At 42.3% G+C, this 24,444-nt stretch overlaps 1 protein-coding gene across 4 annotated transcripts in view; it reads left to right on the top strand.

The window, feature by feature from the left end:
* The window catches only part of CCDC88C (coiled-coil domain containing 88C), a 91,787-nt gene that overhangs the window by 5,723 nt on the left and 61,620 nt on the right, over positions 1-24,444 (top strand). For all 4 annotated transcript variants that reach the window (XM_083838836.1, XM_083838837.1, XM_083838835.1 and 1 more), the window contains exon 3: positions 2,623-2,731. In XM_083838836.1, coding sequence (XP_083694962.1) covers positions 2,623-2,731 — 109 coding nt within the window. The remainder of the gene's footprint in view (positions 1-2,622; positions 2,732-24,444) is intronic.

Here is a 24,444-nt window from a genome sequence, read left to right as displayed (position 1 = left end):
AGTCATCTGCTGGATGGATTTAGCTATACAGCATATTCAGCAATCCCAACAGTCATTTTGACTCCTGTGTCTGTGAGGAGAAGGCAGGATAACACGGCGGACTGCGCTTGTGTCTGGGTTAAGAGAACCCTGAGGTCAGGGCATTAAAGGCTCTCGGGGCAACTGATTACCTTTAATGAAGATGATGGGATAAAAGTCCTATAATTGCTTCTGAGGGCCCTTGCTTGTGTTAGTGAAGAGATGACTAGCTTCAGTGCCAAAAGGCAAGCAGGTCTCGTGTTGAAAGGAGGACTTTTCTGTCTTACCTACTTCTGAAAGCCAAGTCTGTAACTGCTGAAGAAATAGCCTCTCCTTTGCTGTGTCTGGTGGGTGTGTTTTGTGGCTTTTTGCCATGTTTTGTGCGTGTTTGGGGAGCGTTGTGTTTTTAAACAAGCTTTTTCTGGCTCATCATCCAGTCCTGCTGGTACACCTTGGGGCTGGAGTTGTGGTTGGGGTGGCCCAGCAGGAGCTGTTGGGTGCACCATCTGGCTTTGCATGGCATCTGAAGGGCAAGGGGGGCTTGGAGGCTGAGGCAGCGTTTTAGAAGAAATGAATTTCAGGGCTGGGGAAACTTCTGGGGAAGAGAAAGCAAAAACCATAAGTCCTTGAGTCACCAGAACTGCTGCAGAGAGGGGACTCAGCGTTAACCACTTACTACCTCCAATATGTGTACGAAGTGTATTGTTGTGAAATTGTAGGATTTTATTGTTTAACAAAGTGCTTTTTAACAGATAATGTGTAAAAACAGCAGCATTTTCTTTCCCCATTGTTCAGTACGGCAGCTGCTGCCAAACAGTTGAGGCTTTCTCTTCCTGGCTGTAGACCTGGGTCTGCTGCCAGACTGTGGAACGGGGGAATTTCAGCTTGCCCTTCTCCTTGGCCAGCTTCTCTCTGCTGAAAGTTTCTTCCCTTTTAGCTTCCTAGTTTGTTGTCATGACCTTGCCTAGAAAGGCTAAGCTTCCAGCTTCCTTCAGGATCAAATTCTGTCAACATGTGCTCAGAGAGCACTTGGAGACACGGTAATCTCCAAGCCATTTACGCTTTCCTTGCTGCGTCGCCGAAGACCAGTATGGTCAAGCAATGGATGCGTATGGCTTCCACGCTTGTATCTGAGCATCAGTGAAATGGAATTGTTCACACTTCCGGTGTGTGAAAAGCAGAAACTGTCTGGAAATCCTTAATGCGGATTTTACTCCAAAAGCTTGCGAGGGTTGCCTCTTTGTTCTCTTTTTCATACTTGGTTGCAATGCCAGTCAGTACCCCAAATGCTTTCCTGGCGTAAGGGCTGTGGAGAGCCCTGCCAGTTTACATCAGTAAACTGTTTGAACCCTGGTACGTCAACTCTGTCTCTGATTTTATCTGCTGCAAAGACAGTCTTCTTTCTGTCTCTGGAATCTCCCTCTCTATATTTATACATAAAGCACTGCTTTCACTAGAGGAGTGCTTTGGGGTGATTGTGCGTTTGAAAAAAATGTAAAAGCTCTTTGACATGCTTATGCAGACTTTGAAAGATAAATTTTTAAAATAAATATTGGATCAATTCCTCTGTTATTTCCTTGTCAGTGCTAGAGTTCAGTATTTGGCCCTGGAAGAGCTGTGAATGGCTTAATTAACAGCCAAAGCAGGGCTCTGGGAGGCAGGTGTTTGGATTGCGTAGGACTTCGCTGATAAGAGCCTTTATTATGGGTAAACGCTTGGCTTTGATCTGTGGTATTGGCAGATAAAGACTTTCAGGTTTTCTTGCCAACGTGTTAGGGTGTGCACAGAGAATCTGACATACGTATATTAATCATTTGCAGCTTTTTGCCTTTTTTAACGTCAGAAGTAAAATTGCTTTGGGTACAATTTTGAGTTACTTCGATTAAAATCTGACAAAAGCTTTAGATTTCTTTCCCTAATCTTCCCACAACGTTTTTCCCCTTGTCCTAGAATTACGTGCCTATTTGAGTCAATATTTATTTGAAATATAGAGACTTGAAGCCTAGAAAAAGACGACTTGAAGACTAGAATTGGAACTGTTATTTATCGCACACTGGATATATGAGAGAGAATCTAACAAGATGATGTGGATATAGTAAAAGTGCAGTGCTCCTTTTTCCCTTCAGTTCCTTAGCGTGTATGATATACCTGGGTTTTGCAGTTTGCACTGTGATCATTGATCAGGGTTAACACCCTCATCTAGTCTTAAAACCCTAAAGACAAGGTTTAATAGTCTTCTCTAGGCTTCCCTTTATTTGACTAAGATAAAATCTTTGTTCACAAAGGCTGTTTCAGTCTAGTTTGCACAAACTAAATATGCTCCATGCTTCATGGAAATGTAAGGAAGGAAGGAAGCTGCCCTGAATTTCAGTGTGGGTTAACTTAAAGTAGGTGCCATGCAGGAAGACTTCCCAGTTACACATAGGTCCAAAGGTAATGAGCTTACTGTATCATGAATTAATGTATACATATCACGCATAGTTATGTCAGTTCATTTAATGAACAAGTATTTTAAGGGTCTTCCTAATGGTGCATTAAGGAGATGTTAAGTTTTAGAACCAAGGAAATGAATAATAATTGATTTTCTTTTTCTTCTGTTCCTAGAGATCCTCGGCCAACCAACCAACGTGTTAACAAGCACGTGAATAATGATATCTATCTTCGGGTTCAAAACCTGACCATTTTAGTCAGAAACATTAAGACTTACTATCAGGTAAGATTTCTGCTCTTTGCTCCTTGATCTGTGGTGATTGTTTTATTGTTTCAGCTAATGCAGGAGCTGGTGGCTTGAAAAGAAACTTGCCACAGGAAACAGAGGAAATCGTGTTAGTGTAAAAGTACTTTCAGCCATGCTTTCCTTATCAAATAACACTGAGCCTACCTTCTGTATCCCCAAGGCCAGAGGCTGTGCTTCTGCCCCCACTCTCTTCTTTCTTTTTCTTTTCAATAGAAGGTGTGCTTAAAGGCTGTGATACCTCTTGGTGATACATGTAGTAGAAAGACTCTTGGGGAGGTGGGGGAGAGCTTTACTGAAATTGGAATAGTGCTTTTGGGCATAAAATGTGTATAAAACAAGTAACTTTCTCTTAACAGGGTTGCTACCAAAATTCATTATGCAGAAATATCTTCAATGCTAGATTTATGTACAAACGTAAATTTATATATTATTAACTAGGAAAACTGAATTTGATCTTATCTTCAAGACAGACTTCACGCACTGTTTTTTTTTTCCCTTTTCCTCCTTTTTAAGTGTTAAGCTAGTTGTAAGTTCTGGCCACCTTCTGCTTGGTCAGAACTAAATGTAGTAACGACTGTAAAGTCTCACAAATAGTGCAGTTCTTAGGTGATATCCTTGACCTGACCGTCAGTGTTCCTCTACTGTAACAGTGTTCCCCTAAAGCCAGGGTGGTAACAGCTGAGCAGTTTTGTGGACTGAGATACGTGTTGGGTTCTGCTGGAAAGCCATAGGAGTGCATTCAGTTGCTCTAAATAGCAATTCAGCATGCACACTGTTGTGTATATTTTGGCTCCTTGCTGAGAGAAGTAACTGTTCTGCTGTTGCCTTTTATACAAGTTTTGCCAAATTTGAATGTTGCATGGTATAAACCAGACTGAAAAAAACAAGGATTGTTGAAATATTCCTGTAAATGTCTCAGTGGACGTTTTGCCCTATAATGGACAAAACTAAACTGAGTGTGCTAATCCTGGACACCTCACTTTTCTGTACATACAGAGGAGAGATTGTGTACTGTCTGTCTTCAAAATACAGAAAAGATGTAATGCTTAACCGCAGTAGTGTCTTTTGATGCCACTGTCTTCCAGAGCCCCACCTACTGCTTTCCCATGTTATTGCCACTTTGCTTCTGGATTTGTTGCAGGAAGCCTAATGGAGAGAGAGGGACTTGTGAAAAAGTCACGTGGATGACTCTTCCACGCAAGTTCTAGGTGCATGAGGAAAATGGAGGGTGTAGCTTAGGTTTGAGATGTGGGAGGACACTGTATATTTCTGAAGACATCTGACCTTTGTCTCGGTTGTTGAGAACAGGAGAAGCTGATACAATGTGATGTCATTCCTAAGGCTTGTGATTTCTAATGGGAAATTCCATTTGGTCATAATTAGAAGCTGAAGCTAATTTTTTCAGTTTCTCGGTTACCCACCAAACAGTGTCGGTGTATACAGAGTCTACAATGAAAAAGGACTAAATGTAAGGACAGTGGACGTGACTAGGTTCTCTCCTTCCTTCCCCATCCACTCAATTTACTTTCTGAGAGTTTGGTTCTTCGGGTCTTGAAACTGTAAAGCTTTTTATTCATGTAAGTTCTTTGTTTTGATAATCTGACCTCTTTTAATAGTATATGAAGAGAGAACAGATTCAGGAAAAAAGAAAAGTGATTCACAATTGTGTGATATTTTCTTTGGTGTCTCATTGACCTAGCTGTTGGGCTGTGTAATCATAATCCTATAAAGCTAGGAACGGCTGAAATAGGTTAAGATGTAGAGTTTTCGATTGAAAACAGTAGTTGAGGCTTTGAGGAGGCAAGGAGCGGTATACCTGTTGTAGCCCAGAAATCAAGTACTATCAGTCTTGCTGCCTGAAGACTACGTATACTGTATGTGAACAGAGCAGTCATGAGAACTGATCATTTGCATTTGCTCCTGAGAATGTGTGATTACAGCAGAGCTTCAAATAAAGCTAGTCTTTTGGTGATGATAACACTATATAAGAAACTTATTTGTCCTTGTCACAGTCACATGTTCAGGGTAAATCCAAGATTTCAATGCCAATCTGAGGTTCCCTTTCTTCTGATGCTGTGCAGCCTTCAACTCTCGGTAGTTTGGGAGGAGTTAGGGCTGTCTATGCTGTAACTGAGCTCTCTGTGATTGATGTAGAGTATAACATCACGTATGTACTAGTGTTAGATATTTAGAGGGCTTCTATCATTTTAGGATTTGAGATAAGTAGTTTCGATTAGTGTTTTTTCAATATGCAACTTTATTTTTAATATAGATGGCTTGGAATATCTAAGTATTGTTAGGCCTTTTCTAAGTGTTAGATTTTTTTTTTAAACGGGTTGAAGTTGTGTGCATTGTTTGCAGTAATATTGACATGTTAGGCAAGGTTAAAGTAAAATTCACACGTTGTGAATTTTTGTTGCAGACTAGAAGTGGGAGGGAGAAGTTCCTGACAAACAATAGGAACATGAATTTGCTGCTTCCTCAAGGGAAATGAGCTCTAAAAATACAGTGTTGGCCTTGACACTTTACATTCCCTTTCGCTTAACGGACCCGAGTCAAGTTTATGGCTTAGTTACTGAATTTGGTAGGCTGGGTCGCCTAGAACGAGAAAATGTCTCTTCATGCTGTATAGAGGGACACTGGTAGGTACAAAGTATTGGTCTCTGTGTGCTAGGCAGGAACAATCAGAGATGGCATTAATTCATGGTACTGGAATCCATATATCTGAGGAAGGTGACGTCAGTGGCTACTAAAACAAATCTGATATTCAGAAGCTAAGTGACACTCCGGATCATAATTGCGATGAAGAAGCCTTTTTCCAGTTCAAATAACCTCTCGTTTTCAGAAGCTCGGTAGCTGAATTCGTTCATCAACGACTTCTTAGAATTATCTTGTCAGTTTTCACATACACAAAACCTGATTGTTAATGGCTGTGAAGATAAATGTTAAGACTCTTAAAATGGGGGGACAGAATTGGTTGCTACAGTTTATTTATATATATATATGTATATAAATAAATAAAATATATATATTTATAGCCAGGTATGTAAGAATGGTTACTCTTGGTAACAGGCAATAACATCTCTGTGTTTCTTGCTGTTTGAGTGCTTGCACTTTGCAGGTTTGTTACTGGCCTGAGAGCCTTCTCTTTGGGAACAAGGCAAATTACTCATCTTGCTGTGGGATTTCTTGAGCGTTCAAAGGAATCTGTCATTAACTGTGTTTAATAACTGCTAAAGCACTGGGCTGCTGGAGAAATGGCAGGCCATAAAACTTCTGGAGTCAGTGCCATACCTTAGCAAAGGGCTGAGCAAGGCAGAATGTGTCTGCTGCTCACAGTATGAGGTTTATGTGTCTCATCTTGTTCAGACTGAATTGAGGCCCTCTAAGCCAAAATTCAGAACGGTTTTGTGTGGAATGGCGTTGTAGAGTGAGAAACAGGCCGCCTGTGACTGCAGTGAGGCTGTTGGTTTAAAGGGTCACCAGAGAGCTGAGCGTACTGGAGAAGGGACATTTGCCCGCTTTTCACTGGGATGGATGTTGTGTGTCTTCAACGAAGGGTGAAACCTACCCTATAATACTGCAGCTAACCCGTGTAGATGGAGCTGACTGACCTGCTGCCTTGTGCTGGTAATGCATTTGGGAACAGTAGTCTCGTATGCTGACACTGGCATGCCCGGTGTGACGGAGGTGAAGTTACCTTGCTATTCCTGAGCACTGTCTTCACCTTGAAATGTTTCTGTCCTGAGCTTCCCTAAGGAGCCACTGGTCCAATTAAATTGGCTTGAAAACAGTTCAGGTGCAAGTATCACAAAACCTACCAATGTTTGGCCTCGCTGAAATAAGTGTGCTTGACCCAGGTTCACAGTGAGTTGTGTCCTTAATTGCCCCGATACCTTCTGTTTCTTTTCTGAAGGCTGATTAATCCCAGCTGTGGCAACTGACTTCATCATGGTGTGCAACTGTCTGCTGCTTCTGGCAGTTTGTTAGCAATGCTTAAAACCAAAATAAATAAAACCCATAAACTGCAACGACCTGTGCAAGAGTTATTGTTGCTGGTTCTGTCCCTTCCAACAAGGAAAGGAGAAAGCTAGAAAATTTGGAGTGTTAGCCCATCTCTGTGCCATGCTGCAGAGATGCTGGTACTCAAACTGTCTGTATGCGAGGAGCTGCCTCCATCTCCACAGTGCTTGGAGAACATGCTCACACTCAGTTTTGGAAAAAGCTTAAGGCAGGCTGCAGGGGAAGCTTGAAGTGGCTTTGTTGTGCTTCCTCTGCTCGTGTGTCAGTGCTTGGATTCAAGAGTTTTATTTCAAGCAACTAAAAATCACTTTGATACCAGTTTGCTTAAAAAATAAAAGAAAGCTAAATTAACAGAAGGATTGATGTCAGCTAGTTTCTTAGCCTTCAAAAATGCCAGTAATCACTCCAACTGTATATACTGTACTCTCAAGCAAAAATTCCTGCAATTTACACAAAAACTTGAAGCTAGTGGAGAGGAGGGAGAAAAAAGAATGTTATCGTCCTTTGGCTCAGTCCATTCATGGGTATTATGACCGCAGACGGAGCATGTGGGGAAGAAATGCTGTAGGAAGAAATGCTGCAGTGTGGTCATGGCTGTGTGTGTTGCCTGTAGTTCCTGTAGTTATGGCCACTGAATGCTTAGCAGATTGATTCATGTTTCTAAATAGGTTGGAAATATCTCTTTATTTAAAAAAAACAAAACAAAACTATTTGTAAGAGTTCTGAAATGAGGTATGACTGAGGCCTGTGCCTTGATAGGAGCTTCAGTAAGAAACTCCTATCCCTCAGCATTTTTTTTTTTAAAGTGAGGATATGGGGGAGTAAAGATGGAGACATTCACTGAATTTTTAGACTTGCTGTCACCTCAAATCCTACCCTCCCCACCTAAACTCACTTTGCTGGGCACAGAGAGAATGGTGAGCAAGGATGCCTTACTTTCTAAGGCGTGTCTCTCAGGCCTGTGTTCTGCTTTTACTTGTCTGCTCCATATTGCTATAAAACAAGTACAAGCAGCAGGGTTTTTATCAGGTAAGTAACATCATGCAGGTGAATTAAAAGGAGTTAGCTGCCTGCAAGTTTGGCTGTCACTGTGGGCTCTTTGGTATTGGGACCATAGTAGCGCTGTGATGGTAACCTCCATCGCAGGGGGAGTTTTGTCTTCAGGCTGGGTCAAAAGCTGTTCTCCCTGTGGGTCAGCTGAGGTCTTCCTCAGCTTCCAGATCAATAAACAACTGCTGCTTCCGTAGCTGAAGCACTGAGTCAGGTTGAGAGCTCTTGGTTAGGCTGCAGAGAGGAGTTCAAGCTTTGAGCTCCAGATTTGGGCACAAGTTTTGAACTGGCAACTGTATTTGAGCTATAAATAAAGTTCTGGAAGTAGCAATGTCCTTTTCTGTGAGCTGAAATCTTTCCCTACTAGGCAGGCTAATTCTAGTGGCCTAGGAATCCAGTCTTTAGCAAAGCAAACACCAAAACGCTAGAAATACACATAAATGCACATTTTCTGAAATAGAAAAACATCCCTCTCTCTGAGGGGGAGGATTCATGCCCACAGTGGCCTACTGAATTAGATGACAAAACTGAACTTGTATTTTTGCTAATCTTACCCATTTGGCGTGTTAAATACAATATGCCTGGGTGACTGCTTTTCTTTGATTTCTGTTCCCTAGAAATCTTAATTTAGCAACTTGGCAGTGTGTGTGGGGGGGAGCCTTTCATCATCTTGAGCTTGAAATTCCAAGATTATTAACCCAGAATGTCAAGAGCGAGACATGAAAAGCTTCAACAGATAAGCTCTTTCTAATTCAAATACTTTGCTGATCTCATGCACTCTTAAGTGTATGTTCTCTCCCTTTTCTGTCTAGCCGTGTGGGCTGTATGCATGTAGTCTCCTGAATCGTGTCTGTGTTGGGAGCTGCGTTGGTGCACCTACCAAAGGTAGCATACAGGTTTCTGTGGCCTTATGTTGGCAGCTGCACGTAGAAACAATGATGAGGAGCCATGGAGGTGTGTTTTTTTATAAGTGTACAGTAAATAAGTTAGGATAACAAATAAGTCAGTACTAAGACACTGTGTCAGAGGTGCTCGGTGTTTCACTAAGGCTGTAGGCTGAGACTTGGGAGACACTGCCCCTGTCGCTGACATGACCTGGAGTGTGGTGTTATCAGCACCATGTTTGTTTCTGCTCCTATTTTTCATTAAATTTTGCTAGTCAGTTTGAACGTGCCACAGGCGCAGACTCTTTGCGTGTGTATTTAAGCAGTGCTTAGCTCAAAGAGGCCTTCTTGGTTCTGCAGTAACAAATACTTTTGGCTGGGTTTTCTGTTCTGCAGTAGCGTGATCGTAAAACGTGAAGGTTGTATACAAGACTGGTGCTGTGAAGACAGGCAGTTATTACAGTGGTGGGTGCCGGGCACGTGAATTACTACTAGCCGTGGGGTGGGTGTTCTGGGAGATGCCGAACCGGTGATGTGGTCTCTATGCTTTGGGCCTTCGCCTGAAAGCAGCAGCACTGCTCTTCTGCAGGTGGAACTCAGGACCAATAACCAGACTGTAACCTTTTTATGTAGGTCCTGTTGTCAAACACTTCAGAGAGAAGGAGAAGAACTGGGGAAGAGAACCATTTCTTCCCCAGAGTTGAAACAAGTTTCTGCACAAGTCAGTTTGAAAGGTTCCCAGCGTGGAGAGAGCTGCCATCTCAGGTGGTTAGTGGTAGGCTGCTGGGCGCCTCGTTGGGATGACTGCCTGTGATTCTGGGATGCATTTCAGCTGATATATTGAATTATGTTGGAAAGTTTAACGGAGGACTGAGCTTAAAAAGGCACATTTTTTCCCCCGAGGCTCTGTGTACATTTTAATACTGAATGAAACAGTGACCTCAAACAGATGGAAGAGAATAGGTTGGCTTTTAAACTACTTTATTGCCTGTAATTTCCTGGAGCTACGATATGGGAAAGGGTAGAATGGGCTGGCATGTGACTGTGCAGTCCTGTCATTGTTTTGCTTGATAAGCTAGAAGGGTGGGAGTTCGTAGTGCAGACAAATGAAGAAACCAAGTCAAGAGGAGAGAAGAGCAGTGTCCTGAAGTAGAAATACCTTTATTTGTGTGGTGGTCAGAACGGCAGGGCAGCGTTCACAGATAGGGTTCAGAGCATTGCCAAAGGCTGGTTGTCAAAGATGTGACTTGAAAGCATCATCTGTTAGCGCAGGCTGGCTGGGGAAGGGAAGGTGTCAACTACTGGCACTACCTGCCTCTTGGCCTGGTCCCCAGTTTTTTTAATGCATTTTGCTGGCTTACAAGAACAGTTAAGGTGACCCTGTCATATGCAGGACTGACCGCTGTAGAAATATAAGTACAATGGCAGAATCAAATGGAGGCAATCTGTAGAAGTTTCACAGTATGGGATAGCTCCATACAGCAGTATTTACTTTACGTCTGCCCAAACTTAAAGCCAGTGTCCCATTTTGTGTCAGCTGAAATTTTGCTGATGAGAGAACTGAGTTTTTTTATAAAGGCTGACAATTTCAGGTATGTTGGAAACTGGGCTGCATGCCATTTGATAATAGGTTTGAGATTTATTTTTGCTAAAAGATTGTAATAAAAATTAAATAGTGCATTATTGGTTTTGTTTCTGTAATGGATTCGGTGTCATTTAGACCTTTAAAAAAAAATATTGAAAGGGACAAGAAGATAAATTCCACAAAAATGTAAAGTATGATTGCAAAACAAATCCCCCACAGTTGCATGGCAGTTCCTTAAACAAGGGATTTCTGCTTTTTAATGGCAGGTAGCAAATGAAGGTGATTTATTTTCTTATATTATTTGCACATTCTGTCTGTTAAAACATTCTTTAATCCAGGGTGGCTTTCACTGAGATTGTCACATGCCGTGCTGTGGCACACTGGCTTGAGTCCTCAGTCTTGCTCTTACACAGCTCTGCGTCTGGGATAAGGTTTGGTGTCAAGGCTTGTTCCTGTCAGCTCCAGAGACATCTCTGACCCTGTTGAGCAAAGGTGTCATTGCTCTGCATCTTGCTCAGCAGGCCTGGGCTTTCTGTTCTAATTGCATGTAAATAGCTTTTGTTAGAAAGGTTTGTAACAAATTCACCTTTCCACACGCTGCTTTTTTTAACGTTCTTTTCATAGCTGTAAACAACACTTTTCTACACTTTGATCTGAGGCGGTTGCTTGTGCTGTCTTTAAAAGCAGCAGGGATCATCATTTTGAAGGAGCAATCATCAGTTTCAGAAATTAATGGGAGATCTCAGCATTTTGTTCAAGTGCAGAGCTGTATTTCCTTCTGAAAACCAAGCCTGGGTTGCTTGGTAAAGGTCTGCTAGAGCTTTGTGTTGACCCTCAGGACTTCCAGCAAATGTGAGTGCTGTAGGGCAGAGAAAACACGTGGAGGCTGCAGAGTTGGCTGCCTTGGCCAGGAATGGCTGCATCTGGCCTGCAGAGCTCGTTCTTGGGTCTGAGGCAGGAGCAGAACTGGCTGCGGGAGGAGGTTTTAGCCTGCTTGTCACCGTGCTGAAGGCAAACCACAGGAAAGGGTGTATTTCTTACTTTACACAGGGTACAGGCTTTACAACAGCATAAAATAGGGATGACATCTGCTTGTGAACACACTGAAATTGCAGTGCTGTCACTCACTGTTGCGTGCATCTTCCACTTGCAAATTGTTTGTTTTCTTATAAGGAGGGATTTAAAAAACCAAACAGCTCCTCTATAAAGAGTAGATAAAGCAGATTTTTGTGATTGTGCTCTGTACTCATTTTCACAGCTATTTGGGTGAGCAATTTGAACATAAACCACGTGAGAGTTGCTGCCTCTCCTGTTTCACGTTATGATTGAGAGAGAGCTGAAGGGGAGTTAAGCTCTTAAATTCTTCTGGGTCCTCATATGGCCACTAAAAGTGCCTAAATAAAAACCTGCTCAGCAGACTGAAATGGTCCCTGTGGAGCTGTCACTGTCTGTTCTCTTTCATAATTAGCTTTATTAAAAGTCTCTAGATGTTTATTTAATTTGTTTTGTTTTTTTTAGACTCCGAATGATATCGCTAGAGCCTGTTAGGTGATCAAGATAAGTGACAGGCATCTGCTCCTTTGGGGGGCAGTGGGAAAGACATGCAGTCTTTGTACAAAGGAAAATCTGGTATGAATCCCATTTAAGTATCTTGGGGCATTTAGTATTTTAAAAACTTTTAAACAACATCAGGTTATGGTTTTCCTCTAGAAAAACATCACCTTTAATTACTGACATTAAAGAACTAACTTCAAGAAGGTCTAATTTATTTGCTGTAAAGCTTAGAAGCAAAAGAAGAAAAGTAAGTTCTCTGTGGCACCTTAAATAGTTTTGTTTTTTAATGGTGAAGCGATATGTGCTATATCCACTGGAAATGTATCTGTTAGGGTGTCCGACATCAATTTCGTATGCAGAAAGCCCGGTTTGTTTGGTGTGCAGTGTGTTAGAAGAAAAGGGGAGGGTTGTACTGAGGTTAATGCCTGGTTTATTTTGGAGCAGCTGTGTTACAGTAAAACTAAGTGGCTGGAGTCCCAGGGGAGGCATAAGCATTTACCACTAGAAACTGGAAGGAGGTGAATTTCTCTTCAAATTTTTATATTAAATGCAGAGTTAAAGGATCATTTCTCAGGTTACAGATTGCAAAGAAACAGGATCAGTCCTGAGAAGTTATCTTAAAAGTAAAGTACACTTTACTCGTTTTTTAATAAGACTTCTAATTTGACTAGTGACCTTGAATGTCTCTATACCGTAGCCACAATTCAAAGCAGAACTACAATTTAACTGCAAGGAGTTGCCTTTTAATGTAATATGTTTCTTTTTTACTTCTTGGATTTTGATCCTTCAAAAAGGGGGAAAAACAATCACCCTTTATATTGTTTTTTAATATGAAAAAGCTGCGTCAGTATCTCTTTTTGTCTTTGTTTCCAAGATTTGTGGCAAATACTTATCTGAACAGCACATGGACGTGTCTTTATAGTTGTACAAGCAGAAGGTACCAGTTGGTAGTGGAGGACTACAAAAGCTGCCATTATTAGAAGCCTTGCTTACACTTCAGTGCTCTGACGCTTAATCTGGTTCCCAGATTCCAGTCATGCAGAAGAAACAAAACCAGAGTGCTCCATTTTAATCTCAAGCTTGGGTGAGCTGCCCTGTGTTTCCTCCAGTATGCATTTCCTTTGTAGCCTGAGCCAAGATCTTGATTTGGAAAGGTGATTTTGATCTCCCTTTTTCACTTAGTCCTTTCTCTTTATAAATTACTGGGTCTGCATGCTTGCAATTGAAGGATTCAAATTTCAGATATTTTGTTACTGCTTGAAGTCTCCTCTCAATAAGATTCAACATCAGTTTGGCCTCTCCTTTTTTAAACCTTCTCAGTTAACTTGCAACTGCACTTTCTTTTTATGGCGTAGGACCCGATTATAAGCAGTACTGACTTGACGCAATTAGAGATGCCGAGCACCTCGTAGATCTTTAGGCGGTTTTGCTTTGATGCCCTTGGACGTTGTGAAACCAAAGCTGGCTGCCAGATCGTGGTTTGTTTTGGCTCTTCTCCTTGACAGCATGCTGCAGCCTCTACCAACGTCAAGGTGCCTAGTGCAATTTACCAGTACTTGGAGACTGCGGTGTTTACAGCAACCATCGGACACCCACAGAAGGTCCCATCCTGACATCCTCTCCCAGCCTTGAGCTGCCAGGAGAGGTGCGTCCAGCTCAGAGCTGGGCTGGGCTGGCTCAGCAAAAGGCAGCAGGTTTTGTAGCAGTCCCAGCAGTACTCTGCTGCCCATGTATAAAGGACAAATTGCTTGAAGTTGGTTTGATTTGCTTATAAACAAGTAGAAGTGCATTTGTAACCAATGACTTCATCTCTTTTGATGCTCAAATCTGTAACCCTTAGCATCCAATTCATTAAAATAAAACCAAGTTGATCTTATTGATACTCACAGAAGTCTCTGCAATCAGGCTGCTTTAATCTTAATTCCTCAAAGGCCTCTGTAATCCAAGAAAGTTAATAGGGAAGAATAATTTAGTTGACTAAATGCTATGGGACAATGCTTAAAATACAAACAGGTTCCTGATTCCTTCTGCTTTTTGTAACAGATTAGCATACAAGTCCCAGTTTACAATTTGAGTATAAGCTGGGATTTTGGCTGCTCCACCAACTGTATTTAATATACAGAGCTCTGAAGGAGGGGACAAGCAGCTCCATTAAATGCAGCACAGTCACTTAAATAAGCTTTTTATAAAGCAGTTTGTAATGTACCGCTGCAGTACCATGAAAACATAGGCCATAGCTTGCCAGTTGGGTACGTTGTACTTTCATGTAGGTGAATGTGCCGTTCTAGAGCAGTTGTCTGACTGGTGTGCTGATGGACGTCATCAGGTTAGCCCTAGATTTAAGCCATTACAGCCACTTTTTGGAGTCGCACTTCTGGCAGTTTGTGGTTTTGTGTGGTGTAGCTGGTGGAGAGGTGCAAGTAATGTGTGTAAGCCAAGAAAAGGCAGGGAAACACTCAGTCATTGTCATTTTCATCCCAATATTAAGTCATATTTAAAAACTAGAACAAGAAAAAACAAACTGTTATTGAAGATTTGCATTGAATTCTGCTTTTTCGAGCTGTCTCATTGTACTTTTTTCTCTTAAGTAATAGTAAATGCACCGTGTGGGTATATGCTATGGCCTCACGGTTGCTCCCCTGCCATTCTTCTCTGTCGGCTGGTGCCAGTGATGGGGAGCGGTTGACAGCCTCAATATTATTTCTCTGGGCTGTGCACAACCATTGTTTTTCTTCACTGGGATGTTAAGGAATGGTTCCTAGCCTATACAGTACCAACAGATTGTATACAACCAAGTGTACAAGCGTGGACACTCTCACCACAGATGACTGTTGTACTGTCCAGTTATCCTGAGAGCTATTGGGAAGTGCACCTGGGTCTAAAGGGAAGTGCTAAAACTGCAGGAAAAAAATCCTGTGAATATTTCATACCTATCAGCTCAGTTGTGAGATGTTTGAAGTGTTCAGTGCAAGAGTTGTCTAATTTGAAATAGAAGTTTATGATTCTACAACAACAAAAAACTGCTACGAATAAGTAGCATGGATTTTTTTAAACCCCTTTTCAAGTGCTGTTCTGTTGTCTTATTCCACTTTTAACTAGGACAGTGATTATTTTTCTTATTTTTACCCTGTTCCCCACCCCCATCCTCCTTTCCCACCCTCCAAGTAAGATGTTTAATTTGGTCTGAAAAGTTTTGTTTGCTGCACTTCTAAGAAAAGCAAAAGAAGTAAGTTCCTGGTTTTACAAAGCAAGAAAGTGACATCAAAGTACCTTACTGTGTCTTATGTGAAATATGCTCAAAATAGCAAATAATGAAGTGGAACCACTGTCAGAAGAGGCTGGGAGCACCCTGCCCCCAGAATACCCACACTCTGTATATTGATGCATTTACATGGGAGAAGTGGAGAATCTATGGCAGGATCTCTTCTTTGCTGGGTGCATGACCAACATCGGTCTAACAACTTTGAAATTCCTGCTTTATTGGCAGTGACTTTGTCCAACTTGCCTAAAGCACGTCCCAGTGAACTGAAATGTGCAGCTTGCTTCCCAAATTTCAGAAATTTGCAGCATAAGCCTTCAGTCTGATGATGCCTGTAAGAACTGGTTCTCTTCATCTGTCGAGTATGCTGCTACTCTGGTGGGTATCTGGTGTTTCCGATCAGGGTATGTGACATAAGGCAACAGAAAATTGGACTTCAGGAACAGTGACCCCCTCATCAGAGGCAGTGTACTTGGTCTGAACATGTTCCTGCAGGAAGGCTTCCACCCTCGCTGCCTAAAGAGACCAGTGTTTGCTCGCTGTGCTGGTGTCCTGCTGCTTTGCAATATAAAAGGAATCTCCCATTGAATTGTCTTCCTCTTCCACTTAATGGCTTGAATTTCTGCAGTGAATTGGGCTGTCCAGACGGATGTTCTGGTACCCACACCCCCCCCCAAAAAAAAAAAAAAGTTTGGCTATTTGGAAGTGCAGGGTGCAGTCATAGTCAGCTGCTTCAACAAGACAGCTCCTCCCCACATACACAAGTATAGTAAGCTTCATAGTTTATTTTAGTAGGTACTATGGGTATCTAGCTGGCTAGCGTAAGACCTGCCATTTGATTATTCTGTGTATATGCAAAGTAGGCAAAAGCCATGCTGAAATTACAGTGACGCTCTTTTTGCTCGGTGCTCTGAAAAGTACTAAAAGGGTATTCTCCGTTCCTCCTGCTTCTCTTAAAGGATGTTGAAGATTTTTGTACTTTGCAAATATTAAGGCCTCAGGGAACTTGCATGTTAATAAAAAGGTAGAATTTAGCTCTTAAATGTTAACTGAGATCCACTCGCTAAACTTAAACAATTGTGAGGATGGAGAGAAGGGGAAGTTTTTGTGGTGGTTTGAGCACTCCCAGTTTGTTTAACCATCATCCACTCTGTGTGATACCGACCCTTTTGGAGTTCCTCCTCTTTGGCATCCACTGCTGCTGTATCAAAGAAAAATTATGAATTGAGCAAACTGATTTCCTGGCACTTAGGAAGCCTAAGAAGTTTGTGGTTAGCAGAACAACTAGGCTGACTAATGGCATACACACGCAGCAGCATAAAATCGTCTCTGTTTGCAGAGATGAGCCTCTTTTTTTGTTTTTAATGTATCATCTAAATAATGATTAAACAGAGAAAAATACCATTTCTGGAAAAATCCCTGCCCTTCTAAGGGATGAAACAGGAGAGGGAAGAGTTTAACTAGTGCCTCTCACCTTTTAATGAGAAGTCATTAATTTTCCTTTGAGATTCAGAGCAAGTCTGTTCCAGTTCTCATCCCAAGACATATGCTGTATGCCCTCAAGGGTGAAAGCAGTTAAGAGTTACAAGGAGTATTATGCAGAGTAGAAATAAGCAACCTGCCGAAGTAATAACCTCCTAAGTCTTTGCATGAATCAGGGCTTTAAAGTGGTGACTGAAATACGAGGAATATGTCATCTTTGAGATTAACAAGACGGCTGCACTTGGGAGAGGAGGAATACGTTTATTTTCATGTTCTGCAACACTGACCTTCACGCAAGAAGATTCAGACATGAGTAACCACTTAAACTGCTGTCTCAGTTCGTGGGATAATACGGCTCTTCTGCTGAGGCAGACCAAGGCACAGGTTTAGCTGAGCAGACTTTATTATGCTGCAGCTATGATGATGTGAAGTCTGATTTCCTGACTGCATTAACTGCCTGAGATTTTTCTGAGACCTCTTCCGTTGCAGTACAGTCCATTAACCAGTCCTGCTGTTAACCTTGCTTTCGAAAAATCTGAGATGACTGTTCTCTATACCCTTTTCTCTAGCTTCATCTCAGTTGGACAAGTAACCCTGGTGAAATGTTTTGTAGGATGTTTTAACGTCCTGTGGTACAGGAGCACCTCCTGCTATGGAGCAGTGGCTAGTCCTTGGCTACTGGATTTCCTGTGGGCTGAATCAGGAGGAGCTTGGGAACACTGTGATTCACTTTGAAGAACTGCCGTGATTCCATGTTTCATGCCTATCTGGACTTGAGAATTCAAACACTGTCTACTACATTAGCCACCGGACTGCCTTCTTCCTCTGTTAATTGTATACATGTGAAGAGAAGCACATTTGGTGGAGCAGATGCATTACAAACACATCAAAATATACATTTTAACATGTAATTACAAATTTATTGAATGAAAAGGTTACCCTTCACTAAAGATTCTGTATTAGAGTTCAGAATTTAAAGCTCAGGTTTGGCTACTAAATGTATTTCTTTAAAATAAAAAATATAAAAAATCCAAGAGATGTCCAAAGGGAAACTAAAGAGCTTACGCACCTAGTTCTGTGTAACTGAGACATCTCTAATCTATAGTAAGGAGTGGTGAGTTTCAAAGCAGTGGAAACCACTTTGCATTGTGTGCATTCATAAAGAGGTGCTCATTAAAAATGCATTTTCAGTCACCACCTGTTATTTGTTTAATATGCTGTGTGCTTTGCTGCACTGTTGTATTTTTGTTGCTGCTCTCTTCCAAAGTGCATTATTCATCGCTTTGAACCATATGGGTAGAAATATAGTGTGAACATCTGATTTGTGTAGTGGCCGTTCCCCAAGGAAGGGCTCTAATGTCCACATTTGTGACTAACTAGCAAAGCCTTTCATGTCATGTTTCTGTGAAGTTTTCATACCTTCTGCATACCGAAGATGCAATTAGGAGACTTACATCTGTGATGCTACAAGGAGACAGCAAGGGGGGGCTGCGCTTGAGTACATAGCAAAGGCCTCTTTACCCAAAGTGATTAATAAAGACTTCTTCGGGGGACAGTGGAGAGCTTTCTGCAGGTCCTTTGTGCCCCACAAGCCCTGCTTTCTCTCACAACTCCCAGCTGAGAATAAGCACGTGTTGGGCTTAGTTTGGAGCAAGGTATATGCTGACCTGGCTCCTGTCTACTACAGCGAGCCTTGCTTTTCCTTTGCTGGGAAGAAAATTCAGAATTTCACCGAAACTTGTAAACAGTTTAGCTTTCCTGGCCCTTTACCAATAGGTTTACAGCTGTGTGCATTGGGAGGAGTTGATTCATGGGGAGCTGATTTAGAAGAACAGGTTTAAAATAAAACATGAAACTAACTCCCTCAGCTTCCCTACAATGTGGATCCTTTGTTTGAGTTGTGTCCCTAAGGGAACAGCCGATATCTCTGGTACTGGTTTGTGGTCATGGAGCGTCAGCTACTACGTGTTTGTGCTCTCTTCCTAAAACCAGGGCATTTTATCAGAGCAGAAACTGTTTTCTGAGTTGCTGTGATCTGCTTTCCCTAACTGCTCCCAATCTTCTCTCATATGGAGGTAAAATGGGGAATAAAAAGCCTGATGAAACATGTTGTACACACTGAGCAACTATGCGTAGTGTTTTGCAAGATACTCCCTCTCTGATGGGGAGGAGTGGGGCACAGCAAGGGAATAAGTGGGTGGCCAAGTTTCTTTTTCTTACAGTTCGATGTGAAATTCTACATAACGTGTCCAGTGGGCGGGTTTCCTTCCTGTTCTTCTGTCCTCTGCATGTATCAAAAACCCTGCCACTGAACCTGGAGTTGTGCAGCTCTGAGCTGAATTTTGTTGGCAGCACCATTTGAAGAAGCTTGCTTAGTTCCTGCCCACGTTGTGCAGAGCTGATTTCAAAAGGGCTGCTGCCTGTACCTCAGGAGAATGGCTTGCAGTCAGAATTCACAAGGAATCGTGTATCTGCTCATCTGAAACACAGCAGATGGTCTTTTTAGTTTCAGTTTCAGTTGTGTCTCTTTCTGTATCACAGCTTAGAAATTGATATCGGTGACTGCATGTCAAGTCAGAGATTTATTTTTTTTAATATTGTGCATGAAATTTCAATACTAAATTTTGGAGATCCAGCAGACCTCTCACATACTTAGACTAGCAGTAGAAATTGCATAGCTTGGAGGTCGTAAGTTCAAACTTCAATGCCTGATCTCAGGACCTTGTATTTATCAAACATGTTACCGTTGTGGAGATGCTGAACATCTACAGCTTATGCCAAGATTTATGGGAATGGTGAATTCACCGAGTGCTACCGAGGTGCCGGAGCATCTAGGCTTGCATTCAGGTGCCATATTATAACTCTTGGTGTGTTTTTGATTGTTTTCGAGGCAGTAAATGTCTGCTCCTCCCTTTAAAATCAGGGGGAGCCTCATGTTTTCCGAGCGCTCAGAAGTCAGACTCTTAGTTCAGATGCCCAGCTCCGAAGCATTAACTCTTACTGTGGGTTTGAAGAGCACAAATTGTTTTACTGCGGCACGTCTGGTGGTGAGTGGCTGCGCTAATTCCCATAGAGCTCCGGTTTCTGAGCAGCCATTCATCACTCAGCCAATTCATGATGCTCTCAGCAAAGAACAGGTTTGTCCAAGTAACTCAATGCCTCTGCCAGAGTATGTTTAAACAATGATGCAGAGCAATTTTAAGAAGTTACGTGGAAAGCTGTTAGTAAAACAGAACAAAAGAATCCTTACCATACCACTTAACATCAACATTTTGGAGTTTGTAATGGGCCTGGCATTGCTCATTTCACTGGTGTATGGCTCGATCTCTTTGCCAAAGTTTTGTGCTTTGCTGAGGTGAAGCGTGTAAACCCTCTCTCCGCAGATAAAATGCTGCTTGTGCAACTGTTCTCTGATTTTTGTGCCCCTTAAAACTTCATCTGAAGCTGCCTCTAGGAGTCAGACTTTCTCTGGGCCATCAAGAAACCTCAGCACCCTGTGAATACTTGCTAGGCTTAGGTTTGCTGCTCAGGAGTTACAGCAATAGAAACGTCAGCATAATCTGTAGCTTTTAAAATTCTAATAATTCTTCTTACAGCCTGACGCAACCCGCATGGGCTGGAAGACAGGAGGTGCTCCTGCTCTCTGCAGCCTGACGCTTGAATCCCTCTTGCCAGAAGCAGTCTGTCAGCAGGGTTTTACCCTCCCCTGCTTTTCTTTCAGCTAGCTGAGAGGTCAGCCCGGCGGAGTGGCACTCCTGTTGTTTGTGATCGGGTGGATGGCGAGCACAAGTCACTCGATACATCAGATTGTGTTTCTGTTGATTATGTTGCTAAAAAAGTAAACCTGAGCTCTGGCGATGTAGGTAAGGGATCCACATGCGAGGGAGCTTGGAAATTGCCTGGAAACATGTGGGTCTGCCACCTTCACATGCCGTTAAAGGACTCTGAAGATTGAGAAGTGTAATTGAAGAATGACACTATAATGTAAAAGGCTTTTACTTGTATGCGTAAAATTTGTGTCTAGCTCCATTCTGCTTTTTCTGCTTTTTAGCCTCAGTAGCTGCTTGTGTTTGGTGCTGTGTTTAGTGGTTCTTTTTGAAACATTTTGATTGTTTTTAAACTTTTCCTCAGTAAACGTGAAGTCTTGAAAGTCATATTTGCTTTCAGTTATAGGTGAGGCTTTTGTTATGAGCATGTGATCTATGAGCTTGTCTTTCAGGAAAACACTGAACATCACAGCTTGAGAGGAAATTGTATTTTGTTGACACAGAAAATCCCATGGTCAGAAGCCTTACAACTGGTGCAGCAGGAGCATTAGAGGTTAATCTTCCCTGGATATTAATAATAACATAGCTGCACAACGTACTGCTGTTTCTGTGACAGATGGCAGAAAGAAAGGACCTTCTAGGATGTGACTGCACATTTCGTGTTTTTTTTTTTTTTTTTTTTTAAGATATCACAGGAATTCCTAGAGTGTTGTATGCCTTCAGTGTGCCATGACCACCAGCAAGTATTGATGAAGAGAAGTCAAAAGTGGGGAGAGAAAGTAATCTTTTAAAAAGCACAGAAAACACTTCATGCTGCTCTCTATCGGAGGCACGTGGTTGCTGCTTAACTCGTCCGGAGCTGCCTGCTAGTGCTGCCCTGAGGGAGAGCCCTTGAGGGGAGGTCTGCGGTGTGAGGCAGGAGGGGGGAGCAAAAAGGGCAAAGCTCTGCTGAATTCATCAGTGGTACCAGCTATGAGTTAGCTGCACGACTCGCAGTAGATTACACAGATTGTATGAGGTGGTAGTATTTTAGGTTGGATGTTAGGAAGTACTTCTTTACCGAAAGGGTTATTAAGTATTGGAACGGGCTGCCCAGGGAGGTGGTGGAGTCACCATCCCTGGAGGTCTTTAAAAGACGTTTAGATGTAGAGCTTAGCGATATGGTTTAGTGGAGTACTCAGTGTTAGGTCGGAGGTTGGACTCGATGATCTTGAGGTCTCTTCCAACCTAGAAATCTGTGATACTGTGATACTAATCAGTTGTTTCGGATACCTAAAGGAGCACTGTTAAGGACTGACAGGACTGGAAGCTCTCCCTGAAGAGTGTTTGCTTGAGGACAAGTGAGCACAGAAAATCCAGAAGGGAGGGGAGCGAGGAGGATGTCAGAGCTCCTCTTGGAGCAGGGACCCTCTGTCTTCTTCCTGCCCTTTTCCATTTTTTTCGCTATTAATTTTTACTGCAGCTAGTTTCTGTGGTCTCTTTCTATTTTTGTTTGTTTATTTGTTTCTGGCAGCATTACAACCACAGCACAGTCCTAATGGTAAAACTGGCAGGTGACCCTGGTTGTGAGGAGTATTTTCTTCCAAGCAGTGCTCAGGTTACATTGTGCAAACCACACATTAAATTTGTTGCGCTTCTCTGCCTTTACAATGCAAGAGGCATCGCAAGCCTCTGAAATCCTCAGTGCGTTACCTGCCAGCGGTAAGGTGACTGCTGGCTGTGAAGAGAAACACCCCGTAGGCTTGTGCATGGTAGAGCTGCCTGGTCTTTGAGCTGGAGCTTCTCCCTCCACTGTCCCTAGGGAAAAAACTTGGGGTCATTGCTTGCAGCAGCAGATCTCCTAGCTAAGGGCTGACTGGTGTTTGCTGAACTCACCAATATCAGATAAATTAGATAGTACTGGTAATGCAGCGATACGTTGTGGTAACGATAGTGGGTGTAAATTCTTCTACTTTAAAATAACTGTAAAGCTCATAGCATCACCTGCAGTAACACCCCTTAAGTTTTTCTAGGAGTATTTGACAAGGACATGCCTGAACCCAGAAGCCTCTCTCTCTCTACGTGACTGGTATTTGAGTTTTTAGTGCTCCTGGTAACTGCTGGGTAACAGGAGTTTGCCTGCAAGAGAACTCCCCGTGAGCAGACGTCACACCGTTGCCGGAGATGAGTAAGAAGCAAGCTCACGTAAACAGATGAGGAGTGTGCACGACCAACTTTGTTTTAACCTGCAGACATGATCAGTAGCACCACCTTTCTTTCCCTCCCTGCACTTCTCCCAGCCACCTCGTTTGTCCCAGGGCATCTTAGTGTCCGGTCGGGTGTCCTTGCAGGTGGGGACCGCTTGTCCCAACAGCTTCTCTGTTGTCCCCCAAGGCCAGCTGAAAGGTTGCCTCCACTGTAATCCAGCATGTGCTTCTGTGCTGCTGTCTGCAGGGGCCACCACTGACTTCTTGCCCATGCTGCTTTTCTGTGTTGGAGCTGGACAGTAAGCTGCTTGGCACGGTGGTGGTGTTTGTGTGATTTCTGAAACAGTTCTCCTATAAGGCAGAGTCGCCAATGTAAACTGCACAGGCACGAGAACGTTTAAGCTTTTTGGAAAGTCATGCTTGAAAATCTTTTTTTAAATCTTTTGTGTGTTACAAGTAGTTTAAATTAAACTTGATTTTTTTTCTTTACACTTTATGTACGTGTTTTGGTGGTGGAGAGGAGAAGTGCTCGCGGGCCAGTTGCTCAGTTTTCTCTCTGGAATTTCTTAAGTGCTGTCACAACTCTTTTCTTTACTGGGGAGAAAAATAGTCTTGGGAAAAATTATCTTGGGTTTTACCTGAATTAGCCTGAAAGATTTCATGCCTTTCAAAGTGGACAATCTTAGCCAATTGTTAATTTGTTAACCAGTAACTCGTGTTTTATCACATGAAATCCCTGTAGGTCACCAGTGAATGGTGTCCATATATTTACTGATCCTCAGTGTTGTGTTTAATTTTCTTAACTTCTCCAGCACCATCCATTCAAGTTTCTGAAAATTGTTTACCAATGTAATGTGAATTAAAATCTTGTTTATTCAGGGAGTATTATCCTGAAAAGGCTGAGCACGTCTATGCTTGTTTCTAAACATTTAACCACTTTACATTCAGGCAAACATGAGGATGTTCGGATGTAGTAAAGGCCAGGCAAGGCATTTTTTACTAACAGTAAGAAATACTTTTCTGTGATGGCAATAAAGAGGGGTCCTGAGACACTAGGCTATTACGCAGCATTAATAAGAGTGGCAGAGTAAAGCATCTTGTTTTGGAGGGAGCTAATGGACAGACTGCAAATTGCTAGTGAGCTCCTGCTTCAAACAGGGCAGTCGCAGATTCATACCAGCCAACCTGCATGCTTGTTTGGCTTTTATTACCCTAGTCACTGATAAAATTTGAGTTGTGTATTTGTACTAAATTTAATTGTGTCTGCTAGGCCTTCTGTTTGCTACTAAAACATTGTTCATAAGAAGCAGTTAGAAATCTTGAAATTATTTCATTCTTGTATACCTCTTCCTTCCCCCCATTCATTTTTGTAGCTTCACAGGTTTGTTTTCTTATTTAAACTGGCTTTGATTTGACTTTTCAGTATTTGTGCTAGAGAACCTCAAAATGCTTCTTGTCACAGATGCTTCTGGGATTAGCAGCGTTTTACAGAGCTTTTCCCAAGCTGCATCGTTCTTTTTCAGGCAGCATTTAGACTAGTAAATAACCTGATGATGCTAGGACAAGCGCACAATGTGTGTGTACTTACGCTATGTAGCTTCTGCTCATTATTCCCCTTTAGGAAGGTAGTATTGCTCTGATGGGTAACCGCTATTCCCGCGTGTGCCCTTCTCTGACTCCTTTCTCTCACTGTACTTCTGGCTGCTGCTTTCCTTGGGCACAGTCCGTGTCTCTGTGATGGTCACATCAGCGGTTGTGTTGGAGCTCGTGGTGCTTTTTCTCATATTGTGGTTGGAATACAGATCTCTGGATCTGAACATCTAAGTAATCCCCAAACTCACTATATGCTTGCTCAAGTCAATATTTTTTCTTTTCTTCATGACAGCATAGAAATTTTAT

The sequence above is a fragment of the Anser anser genome (assembly GCF_964211835.1).
Source record: "Anser anser genome assembly, chromosome: 5".
NCBI classification, from domain to species: domain Eukaryota; kingdom Metazoa; phylum Chordata; class Aves; order Anseriformes; family Anatidae; genus Anser; species Anser anser.
Note: the sequence above shows the minus strand (reverse complement) of the source record. Positions and strands in the feature narration are given on the sequence as shown.